Below are 12,872 nucleotides of genomic sequence, written 5' to 3' on the forward strand. Positions count from 1 at the left end.
AGTGGAAAAAGAAATGGAGCAGAGAAAAAGAAAGTGGTATAATAAAAGGTGCCTCAGTAGAGCCTTTAAAAAGTTCAAGGTAGAACAATCTGGAGGGATATTTAAGCAGGAATGGCTAAAACATCACCTGAAAAATATGACTTTCGCTTGAGTGTTAGGGCAAAGGTAAAAATTCCATTTAGCTACTATGGAGTCTACACAAAGGCAAAAAAATTGTACAAAAGGCACAGTATTACCTATTGACAAGTATAGTCTTCAAGGTTCTTGGTAATTTAAAATCCTGACTGAAATTCATCATGGAGCCAGAGGGAGTCTATACTAGATAAGTAGAAGAACTTTTATGCAAACAGAATCAAAACACCCAGCTTTCTATCAAGGGTCCATTTCTCAAGATAGAAGGGTTGTTTGGCTTCATGGTATAATTTTAGATCTAAAAATAATACCAAACATGTTTTCATAAAGAGAATGTTAATGTCTGAGAATTGTAAGCTTGGAAGTGCTAATGGATGTCCTTATGATGGGAAAAATTTAGGCAAAAATGAGTCATCTCTGTTGCCTTCAGATCCAGGAAGAACACAACTCTTTTCAGGGACTGCATATAAGAACAGATGGCACAAATTCAAATGGTAGTAAATCATCTAATCCCACATGTTTTCTGCTTACTGCCTAATTTTCGGCAAAGAGAAGAGAGGATAAGAGAACCATATAAGAAGGGCCAACAGCTACTTGTCATGGCAACATGGAAGGCAAAACAAATATACAAAAGAGCAAAACTTACCTGTCAATCATATTCTTACCACACAGCAATCAAGTAAACATATTCACAATTTGCAACCTTTGTGATATTGTATGGCTCATTAATTCACTTGATGACTAACTATAGCCTGGTTTAAATAATTGTTTCCACTGTTGGCATTAACTTCACTGAAACCACCAAGTGCTGAAAAAAGGAGCAGTTTCTTTTGTTCAGATGACTTCACTGAGTATGGTATGGTATACTGCTTACCGTGGTCTAAGATGTAAAATACATTGTTCTTCCCGTTGCATTCTCTCCAGGGCTCTGTCAATTCCAAGTGGAATATCGTGGTCTTCTCCTTCTCCAACAATGAATACCACATCTCTGCAATCAAACATCCTTCCACCACAGTAGGCTTCGAGGTGGACTGAGGGAGAGGAGACAGGAGAGTCAACAAAATGTCATGACTGAGCACACTCACCCTTTTCTCTCCCTATGTAGTACAGAAGATCCTCTTAGGTGACTTGCTCCTTGGAACTGCTGTCCCAGTTGTTTTCCTGTCACTTCTCTTGCTCCATGGAACAGGGATGAACTCAGCCTATCCCGTTCCGCTTTAAGCAGATCCTCAAGCAGAGTTGTGTCCCCTGCATGAGGGCTGGGCTTGATTTGGTAGGGAATTACTGACAAACCAAGTGCAAAAGGAGACCATCAATGCAAACCCAAGCAAACACAAAAAATCCATTTTCAAAATAACTCTATCAAAATCATCGAATGCTTCAAAACCAACAGAGAATCACAAAGTATATGAAGATGTAGGCAGATATAGCCATGCCAAATGATCATATTAAAACCCTGGAGGAGACACTGAATTTGGAACACCTGATCAAAGATGTTCATACAAATCTCCTAAATAAATTCAATGGGTTGGCTAATGACATAAAGGAAATCAAGAAGACACTAGGAGAACATAAAGAAGAATTTCAAAGCATACAGAGAAAAATAGCAGATGTAACAGAGATGAAAGATACTGTAGACAACATTAAAAATATACTAGAGAAACAAAAAGAACCAAAAAAAGACCAAAAAAGATACACAAAAATATACTAGAGAAACACAAGAGCAGATTTGAAGAGGAAGAAAAAATAAGTGAACTGGAAGACAGACCAATTGAATTCAAACACACAAAAGAACATATGGCAAATAAAAAGATGGAAAAATTGGAATTGGACTCAGGGAAATGATGGACAACATGAAGCACAGAAAGAGTCCCAGAAGAAAAAGAGAAGATAAAGGACTAAGACGATTAGTTTAGGAAATAATGGGGGAAAACTTCCCAACCAACCCTTATAAAAGACATAAGTATGGAAATCAAAGAAGCCCAACAACCCCAAATAGAATAAATCCAAATAGACCTACTCACAAGACACATACTAATCAGTCTGTCAACTGCTGAAGAGAAGCAGAAAGTCCTGAAAGTGGCAAGAGAAAAGTAACTCATCACATATAAGGAAACCAAATTAAGACCAACTTCGGACTACTCAACAGGCACCATGAAGGCGAGAAGGCAGTGGCATGATATATTTAAGATCCTGGAAGAGAAAAAATTCCAACCAAAAATTCCTTATACTGCTAAGTCATCCTTCAAAAGTGAGGGAGAGTGCCTGCCCATGCAAACAGCAGTGAGGGAGAGATTAAAATTTTCAGAAAAACAAAGGCTTAGAGAATTTGTCAAAAAGAGACCTGCCCTACAAGAAAAAATAACAGGAGTTCTGTTGGCTGAAAAAAAAAGGAGAGGGAAATCTGGTAGAAGACACAGAATTGAAGAGTATCAGTAAGGGTAATTTAAAGGATAAAAAGAGAAAGAAAGATAAGAATATACAGATCGGACAAATAAAACCCAAAGGATAAGATGGTAAATTCAAGAAATGCTTTTACAGTAATAACTTTGAATATAAATGGACTAAACCCACCAATTAAAATATACAGACTGGAGGGTGTGAAGGTAGTTCAGCAGTAGAATTCTCGCCTGCCATGCCGGAGACCCAGGTTCAATTCCCAGCCCTTGAACTTCCCAAACAAAGAAATCAACAAAAACAAAGAATTCACAAATGGTGCTGCAATAACAGGATACTCATATGGAAAAAGAATGAAATGTGACCATGCCATAAAGCATATTAAAAAAAAAAAAAGATACAGATTGGCAGGATGTATTAAGAAATAGAATCCAGCTATATGCTGCTTACAAGAAACTCATCTTAGACCTAAGGATACAAATAGACAAAGTGAAAGGATGGAAAAAGATGTTCCATGCATGCTGTAACTAAAAGAAAGCAGGATACTAATATCAGACGAAATAGACTTTAAATATAAAGACATCAAAAGAGACAAGGAAGGATACTACATATTAATAAAAGGGACAATTCACCAAGAAGAAATAACAATCATAAATGTTTATGCTCCTAATCAAGTAGCTCCAAAGTAAATGAGGCAAACATTGGCAAAACTGAATGATAGATGTTTCAGCAGTAACAGTGGTAGAGTTCAATACAACATTCTCCTCTACAGATAGAACAATCAGACAGAGAATGAACAAGGAAATAGGGAACTTAAACAACTAAATAAATGAATTAGACCTAGCAGACATATGCCTCCATACACCAGGATATGCATTCTTCTCTAGTACTCATGGAATGTTCTCCAGGATAGACCATATGCTGGGGCACAAAACAGGTCTTTAAAAATTTTAAAAGATTGAATTGTTCAAAACACTTTCTCTGACCATACCAGAGTGAAGCTGGAAATCAATAACTACCAAAGAACCAGAACTTTCACAAATATATGGAGATTACATAAAACACTCTTAAACAGTGGGTCAAAGAAGAAATTGGCAAATATCTGGAGACGAATGAAAATGAGAATACAATATATCAGAATTCATGAGATGTGGCAAAGGCAGTGCTGAGAGGGAAATTTATTGCACTAAATGCCTATATTAAAAAACAAGAACTAGATTTACAGATTCAATGTAATACCAATCAAAATCCCAACAACTTATTTTTCAGAAATAGAAAAACCAATAAGCAAATTTATCTGGAAGGGCAGGGTGCCCCGAATTGCTAAAAACATCTTGAGGAAAAAAAATGAAGCTGGGGGTCTCGCGCTGCCTGACTTTAAGGCATATTATGAAGCCACAGTGGTCAAAACAGCATGGTATTGGCATAAAGATAGATATATTGACCAATGGAATCGAATAGAGTGCTCAGATATAGACCCTCTCATCTATGGACATTTGATCTTTGATAAGGCAGTTAAGCCAACTCATCTGGGACAGAACAGTCTCTTCAATAAATGGTGCCTAGAGAACTGGATATCCATATGCAAAAGAATGAAAGAAGACCCATATCTCACACCCTATACAAAACTTAACTCAAAATGGATCAAAGATCTAAACATTAGGTCTAAGACCATAAAACAGGTAGAGGAAAATGTAGGGAGATATCTTATGAAACTTACAATTGGAGGCGGTTTTATGGACCTTAAACCTAAAGCAAGAGCACTGAAGAAGGAAATAAATAAATGGGAGCTCCTCAAAATTAAACACTTTTGTGCATCAAAGAACTTCATCAAGAAAGTAGAAAGGCAGCCTACACAATGGGAGACAATATTTGGAAATGACATATCAGATAAAGGTCTAGTATCCAGAATTTATAAAGAGATTGTTCAACTCAACAACAAAAAGACAGCCAACCCAATTACAAAATGGGAAAAAGACTTGAACAGACACCTACCAGAAGAGGAAATACGGATGGCCAAAAGGCACATGAAGAGATGCTCAATGTCCCTGGCCATTAGAGAAATGCAAATCAAAACCACAATGAGATATCATCTCATACCCACCAGAATGGCCATTATCAACAAAACAGAAAATGACAAGTGCTGGAGAGGATGCGGAGAAAGAGGCACACTTATCCACTGTTGGTGGGAATGTCAAATGGTGCAACCACTGTGGAAGGCAGTTTGGCGGTTCCTCAAAAAGCTGAATATAGAATTGCCATACGACCCAGCAATACCACTGCTGGGTATCTACTCAAAGGACTTAAGGGCAAAGACACAAATGGACATTTGCACACCAATGTTTATAGCAGCGTTATTTACAATTGCAAAGAGATGGAAACAGCCAAAATGTCCATCAACAGACGAGTGGCTAAACAAACTGTGGTATATACATACGATGGAATATTATGCAGCTTTAAGACAGGATAAACTTATGAAGCATGTAATAACATGGATGGACCTAGAGAACATTATGCTGAGTGAGTCCAGCCAAAAATTAGAGGACAAATACTGTATGGTCCCACTGATGTGAACGGACATTCGAGAATAAACTTGAAATATGTCATTGGTAACAGAGTCCAGCAGGAGTTAGAAACAGGGTAAGATAATGGGTAATTGGAGCTGAAGGGATACAGACTGTGCAACAGGACTAGATACAAAAACTCAAAAATGGACAGCACAATAATACCTAATTGTAAAGTAATCATGTTAAAACACTGAATGAAGCTGCATCTGAGCTATAGGGTTTTTTTTTTTTTACTATTATTATTACTTTTATTTTTTTCTCTATATTAACATTCTATATCTTTTTCTGTTGTGTTGCTAGTTCTTCTAAACTGATGCAAATGTACTAAGAAACGATGATCATGCATCTATGTGATGATGTTAAGAATTACTGATTGCATATGTAGAATGGTATGATTTCTAAATGTTGGGTTAATTTCTTTTTTTCCGTTAATTAATAATAAAAAAAAAAAGAACAAGAACTAACAAAAACTGAGGATCTAACTGCTCACCTAGAAGAACAAGAAAAAGAACAGCAAACTAGCCCCAAAGCAAATAGAAGAAAAATAACAAAGATTAAAGCAGAAATAAATGAACTGGAGAACAAGAAAAAAATAGAATCAACAAAACCAAAAGTTGGTTCTTTGAGAAAATCAATAAAATCAATGGAACCCTAGCTAGGCTGACAAAAAGAGAGAGGATGCAAATAAAATCAGAAATGAGAAGGGGGTCACTACCATGGACCTTGAAGAAGTAAAATCACAAGAGGATACTATCAACAACTATATGCCAACAAGGACAATTTAGATGAAATGGACAAATTCACACCCTACACTAACTAGTGAAGAAATAGAAGATCTCAACAAACCAATCATGAATAAAGAGTCATCAAAAATCAGTCATCAAAAATCTTACTACAAAAAAAAGCCCAGGGCCAGATGGCTTCACAGAGGAATTTTATGAAACATTCCAAAAAAGAATTAACACCAATCCTGCTTAAACTCGTCCAAAAATTTCAGGAAAAGGAACATTACCTAACTCATTTTATGAAACTAATTTTATGAAGCTACATCCCTCTAATACCAAAACCAGATAAATATGCTACAAGAAAGGAAAACTACAGGCCAATCTCCCTAACGAAGACAGAAGCAAAATTCTCAGCAAAATACTAGCAAATTGAACCCAATGACACATTAAAAGAATTATACACCACAACCAAGGCAGGGTTTAAACCAAGAATGCAAGGCTGGTTCAACACAAGAAAATCAATCAATATAATACAGCACATTAACAAGTTGAAAGGGAAAAACCACATGATCATTTTGAGTGATGCTGGAAAAGCATTCTACAAAATTCAGCATCCTTACCAGATAAAAACACTACAAAAGGTAGGAATCAAAGAAAACTTCCTCAATCTGATAAAGCACACATATGAAAAACCCATAGCCAGCATTGTACTCAGTGGTGAGACTGAAAGTGTTCCCACTAAGACTGGGAATGAGACAAGGATGCCCTCTGTCACCACTATTATTCAACTTAGAAGTTCTAGCTGGAGTAATCAGGCAGGACAAAGAAATAAAAGGCATCCAAATCAGAAAGAAAGAAGTAAAGCTTTCATTATTTGCAGATGACACAATACTATACTTGGAAAAGAGAAGTCTGTGACAAAGCTTCTGGAGCTAATAAACAAATTCAGCTAAGTGGCAGGATAAAAGATTAATGTGAAAAACCAGTAATGTTTCTAGACACAAGCAATGAACTTTTTAACAATTAAGTTAAAAATTCCGTTCAAAATAGTGATTAAAAGTATCTAGGAATAAACTTAACCCGGAATATAAAGGACCTATACACAGAAAATTACAAAATATTGCTAGAAGAAATTAAAGAATAGAAGAAATCAAAGAAGATCTAATGGGTGAAGAGGCATTCCCTGTTCATGGATAGAAAGGTTAAGATGTCAATTCTACTTAAACTAACCTACAGATTCAAAGCAGTACCACTCAAAATTCCAACAACCTACTTTGAAGACTTAGAAAAGCTAGTTATCAAATTCATTTGGAAAGGAAAGAAAAAATATCCTAAAAAGGAAGAATGAGGAGAAAAAATATGAACTATAAAACTTTACCACCGAGGTAACATCTGACATTAGGGACACCCAAATCAATAAGCCAAACCCTTGATCTTAAGGCTTGTTCTTGTGAAGCTTATATCTGTAATGGAGAAGCTTAGCCTACCTATGGGTATGCCTAACAGCTACTTCTGGAGGACCTCTTTTGCTGCTCAGATATGGCCTGACTCTCTCTAAGCCCAATTCTGCAAGTAAAACCAGTGCCCACCTCCCTACATGGGACATGACATCCAGGGGTGAAAGTCTCCCTGGTGGCATGGGAGAGGACTCCCAGGGATGAGTCTGGCCCTGGCACCATGGGATAAACAATGTCATCCTGACCCCTAAAAAGGGGGAAAAGAAGTGTAACAAATAAGGTATCAGTGGCTGGAGTTCAAATAGAGTTGAGAGGTTATTCTGGAGGTCACTCTTAAGCAAGCTTCAGTTAGACATTGCTACCTATCATAACTTGCCAAACCCCAACCAAAAACATTCCTGCCTATCTTAAAAAACACCTAGGGTGTTATATAAGATTCTACAATGGTTCCAAGCATTAGGATTAACTTTCCAGAAACCTACAACCTCCTGATGGGTCCGTGGACCAGGTTAAGTCCTGAAGTGCAGAGGGGCCAGCCTCTCCAGTATATCAACTAATTTTATCCCCCTATCCTGTATTATCGACAGCCTCTGCCAACATGAAAAAGTTAGAAAGGGCATACCCCAAATAGCCCTAAAGAGAGGGAGAAAGATTAAAAGATTTCTTTCATTCTCCAGTATCTTAGAGGGGCTAGAAATAAAAGCCTAAAATTGTGGAATTGTAACCCATACCAAACTCTGAAGTCCATTCTACAACTAATTGTTGCAATGTGCTTTGAAATGTATTGCTTTTTGGTATGTTATTTTACACACAGACACACAAAAATGTTTTAATTTCTTCTAGCCTCCAGTGTTTTGGAGCAGCTAGAAGGAAAAATCTGAAATAGTGGAATGATAGTCCACAACAAACTCTGAAATCTGTTCTGTAACTGTTTGTTGAAATGTACTTTGAAAAATCAGTTTCTTTGAATATGTTACATTTATTTAATAAAGAAAAATATTTGAAAAAATGAGATATCAGTGGCTAAGAGAATTCAAGTAGAGTTGAGCGACTCTTTTGGGTGCTACTGTTATGCAAGCTTTAGCTAGATAATGCTAATTACCATGATGTGCCAAACTCCAGCCAGCACCTTTTCTGTTAAGCTTAAAGAACACCTAGTGCTCTGAGATTTTACAGAAGTTTCATGCACTAAGATTACTTTCCAGACACCTACAACCTTCAGATGGCTCCTAGGCGAGACAACTTCTGAAAACCAGAGGAGCCAGCCTCTCCAGGAACATCAACTAGATTCATCTACCTAACCCATATTGTTGACACCGCTTTCCAACATGAAAAGGTTAGAATAGGCGTAGTGCAAATACCTCCAAAGGTTGGGAGAAGGATCAAAGGAGAAGGAAGAGTTATAATAGAGAAGATAGGATTTAACAAATGAGTATGACTACTGAATCACTATATTGATATTTCTTTTAGTCTCTAGTGTTTTAGAGCAGCTAGAAGGAAAAACCTGAAATTGCAGAACTGTCACCCATAACAAACTCTGAAATCTGTTCTATAACTACTAACTACAATGTACTTCGAAATATATTGCTTTTTTGTATATATTTCACAATTAAAAATATTTAAAAAGTATATTTGAATAAAAGTGGAAAATCCAAATGCAACATCAAAAAATGAACCAAGCTCCATCTCTTAGTGGAAGCAATAAATGTAAACTGTGAAGGAATCAATAATCTCCTCTGGATGTTAAGTGAGGAAGACAATTTCTTGAGGCCTAATCTCCACTCCACCCAAACATACTGAGTTCATTCCCAGGATAATTTCATATTAGAGAAAGGCCATTTGTCTCATTTCAAGAGAAAATGAGGATATATTTCTTTTTCTTGATCAGTTAGATTCTTTTTCTTGGATAAATAATTCTTTGAAACTGACAAAATACCTTTAATATTAAGGATATTTATTCCTGTTTTAGTTTCCTAGTTGCTAAAACAAATACCACGAGGAATTTATTGGCTTATGGTTTCAGAAGCTAGGAAGCTAGTTTCCTTCTGAGGTTGGTATATTATGGCTGGTCAGTAGTCTTGGGGTTCTTGGCTTTTCTGTTAACATGGCAATTCACATGGCATCATCTTCTCCTTTCTCTTCTGGGTTCTGTTGACATCCAGCTTCTGGCTTCTCTCCTTTTGTGTCCAATGTCCCCTGCTTATAAAGACTTCAGTCATATTGGATTAAGGCCCACCCTCATTCAGTTTGGGCACTCAAATAATAACATCTTCAAAGATCCTATGTACAAATGGGTCCACGCCCAGAGGATTAGGGGTGGGGACCTGAACACCCTCTTGTAGGGGACATGATCCAATCCCTAAAAGTACACCATCTGGACCCCAAAATATACATTTCCTTCCCATATGCAAAATACATTCATTCCATCACAACAACCCAAAAGATTTAAGTCCTTTCAGTAAGAATGAAAGTACAAAGTCTTATCAAAATTAGTTATGGATGTGGTCCATAGTAAGGCAAAATCTCTCTGTCTGATGGAGCTGTGAAACATAGAAAACAAATTATCTGCTTCCAATATACAGTGGTGGGCAGGGAAAAAATAAACATTCTCATTTCAGAAGGGAACAACTGGAAAGAAAACAGGGTCATGAGTCCCCAAAAGTCCAAAACTCAGCAAGGCAAACTCCATAAGATTTCGAGGTCTGAGAATTATCTGTGGCAAGAAGCTTTGTCCTCTGGGCCTGATGGAGCCATGGGTCCACCTCTTCCAAATACTTGCACAGAGGCCAAAACTCTCCTTGAACACTGGAATGTAGGCCCCACCCTCTCCAAGCATCAGAGTGGTAGCCAGTCTCGCCACAATGCTAGGGCACAGACCCTACCATCTCTTAGCATTGGGGTAGCAGGACTCTCCCTGAACAATGGGGTGTAGGGCCTGCCCCTTCCAACTGTGGGAGTGGACCTAACCTATCCATACACGTGGGTGGGCCCATTCTCTTGGCCCAAGATCTCCTCAGTCCAGACCTTTGCTTACAGGGTTCTGCCTTTGAAGTCATTCTTTCTTCATTTCATCCTCTCTTTCCCCTTCTGTCCAAGCTGGCAGTGGTTCTGCTCATACAAATTCTGTAAAAACTTTGTCCAGCTTTGCATGCAGTTCAAGTGAGCCCAAACCATCAGACAACAGAGTTTTCCACAGATCCTTCCTGCATAACTGCATTTCCCATTCTGACTTCCACTGAAATGTCTGACTGGACCCATATTCAATCACAACTTTTTAACAAAAGGTTGTTCAGTTAAACCTTCACATGGAGCCCATTTTCTGGAAAATTGCTTCCCAGAAGCTCAGAGGGGTCCCTGATAGAGCTGCTTCTGGCCCTTGTCTCAAAGCACACCATGTAGATAGGCTGAGAATTTCCAAATTAATTTTTGGCTTCCTTGTGCTTTACAGTACAATCCTCAGTTTATCTCTTACCTTTCTCATTTCACTATAACCTGCAAGGAGAAACCAGGCTGCACCTTCTACATTTATCTCAAATATCTCTGCAGCTAAATATCCAAGTTCATCGCTTTTTAGTTCTGCCTTCCATCTGACATCAGAACTCAATTTTCATCAAGTTCTCTGCCACTTTATAACAAGGATAACCTTTCATGTGATTTCCAGTGACACATTCATCATTTCCTTTAAGGTCTCATGGTAATACCTTTCACATCCATATTTCAACCATCATTCTGTTCGTGATGAATTATCCTTGAGATGTTACACATTTTCTCTATAGTTTTCACTCATTTTTGAGTCCTCACAGTTCTTCCAGCCTCTATCCATTATGCAATTCCAAAGCTGTTTCCATAATTACAAAGCAATACCCCACTTTCTAGTTTCAAGCTTCTGGCTTCTCACTTACCTTGTCGACATCTGTGCCCAATTTCCTCTGCTTATAAAGACTTCAGCCATATTGGATTGAGGCCCACCCTCTTTCCAGCGTGGCCACACCTTAACATCAAAGGTCCTTTTTAAAAATGAGTTCATACCCACAGGAACAGAGGTTGGGATCTAAACATGCCTTTTATGGGGGACATGATTCAATTCCAATTCTTCTTCCTTTAGGTCTTTGACTCAATAAAAATGGATGGCTTGTACAGTAGCACAATAGTTGCAAAGCAATAGTAGCACTTTGGGGGGTTAAATTCTTTATCCCTATTTCTGTACTATAATGACTTAGATTCAAATGTAAGAATTTCCTAAAATACCTCTTTTTGAAGACTGGTTGATCTATTTTAGATCAATAACCTGCTTTAAAGACTAAAATTCACTTGTTCTCTTATATTCATTTCATGTTCAATGAGACAATTATTGTTTTGCAAGTCCAAAGTCAATTCCAATCTACTCTAACTTTTCAAATACATGATTTCAAAGGTCCCTTAGAGCTCTAAAATTCTATGTTTCTATGACCCAGTAAGTAATATAATTCTCAATACAGGCCAGAAAAGAGGCTCAATGCTAATTCCTGCAGTTAATCATTTGATCAGATTCACTTTAGCCAAGGCCTGGGGAATGAGAGAAACTGTGAAGAGTAAACAGCAGGGGTGTAGACACCAGGGACCAAAATGTCACCTGGACACTTAATTAATGCTTTGAAGTTCTCTGTCCCTTCCTAATTCATTAGGATTAATACCATCCTGATTTTTACCCATCACAGACATAGGATAGAACCTGGGAAACTTGGGCCAAACTAGAGTGAGCATGACTCTGAAGTCAGCCCTCCAAACACAGGCTAGAACTAGACTGCATCATGGGGTGGGGCTGGTATATAGGTATTTTGTTCTATATCCTATACTTAAAAATGAAGATGATTCCCAGTTATATTAATTTCTGGAATATTCTAGAGGGAATAAAAATCAATTTGCAGGAAATTTAAAGTTCTCCTGAATTGGAAAATATTTTAAAATTTTGACTTTATTATTTTCAAATATATGCAATTGGAGAAGTTCTCCAGGGAGTCTAAGGCTCAGGGCAGTTTTACTAGAGTTAAAGCTGATGTTTCCAAAGGGGTTGAGAATTCTGAAAAGTTTGTGTAACTAAATATTTTTAAATCTTCTCAAGAAATTTAATTAAGACAAATGGATGATACTTTTCATGAAAAAAATCTGCTGTGCAAAGTGAATTTTGGTTCACACAATGTACAACACATCTCAAGAACATTTACTATCCTAGTAGCTCACAAACAGTTAACAGATCTTTTTGGCTGAGGTTTACTGTTAGAAGTATCATCTTCCTCCCTAAAGGAGAGTACGTTTAGTGGGGAGGAAACTATCAGTACATTCATTGTGGCTTTTGGTTGATCAAGTTTGAATGTGTTTTCAAAACAGGAAATTCAGAGGCTCTGAATAAGGATTCCTACTTATGTGTCAGTTTCCTAGGCTGGCTTATGGCTTAATGCATGTATTTGATATTAAAATCATACACAAATAATGTCAAAAGGGCTCTTTAAATGTGATAACCCATCATATTAAAGAAAAAAGATTGGCTACTAATAAATATGTTGGGAAAGATAAGTGAATAAGCAAAAAAAAAAGAGAGAGGTTCAAGTTAAGCT

The 12,872-nt window shown here is 37.3% G+C and overlaps 1 protein-coding gene across 8 annotated transcripts in view; it reads right to left on the reverse strand.

Moving 5' to 3' along the window:
* The window catches only part of FKBP5 (FKBP prolyl isomerase 5), a 172,064-nt gene that overhangs the window by 34,049 nt on the left and 125,143 nt on the right, over positions 1–12,872 (reverse strand). For all 8 annotated transcript variants that reach the window (XM_077161580.1, XM_077161581.1, XM_077161582.1 and 5 more), the window contains one exon: positions 1,007–1,163. In XM_077161580.1, the coding sequence (XP_077017695.1) occupies positions 1,007–1,163 (157 nt within the window). The remainder of the gene's footprint in view (positions 1–1,006; positions 1,164–12,872) is intronic.

The sequence above is a fragment of the Tamandua tetradactyla genome, chromosome 5 (genome assembly GCF_023851605.1).
Source record: "Tamandua tetradactyla isolate mTamTet1 chromosome 5, mTamTet1.pri, whole genome shotgun sequence".
In the NCBI taxonomy this organism is placed as follows: Eukaryota; Metazoa; Chordata; class Mammalia; order Pilosa; family Myrmecophagidae; genus Tamandua; species Tamandua tetradactyla.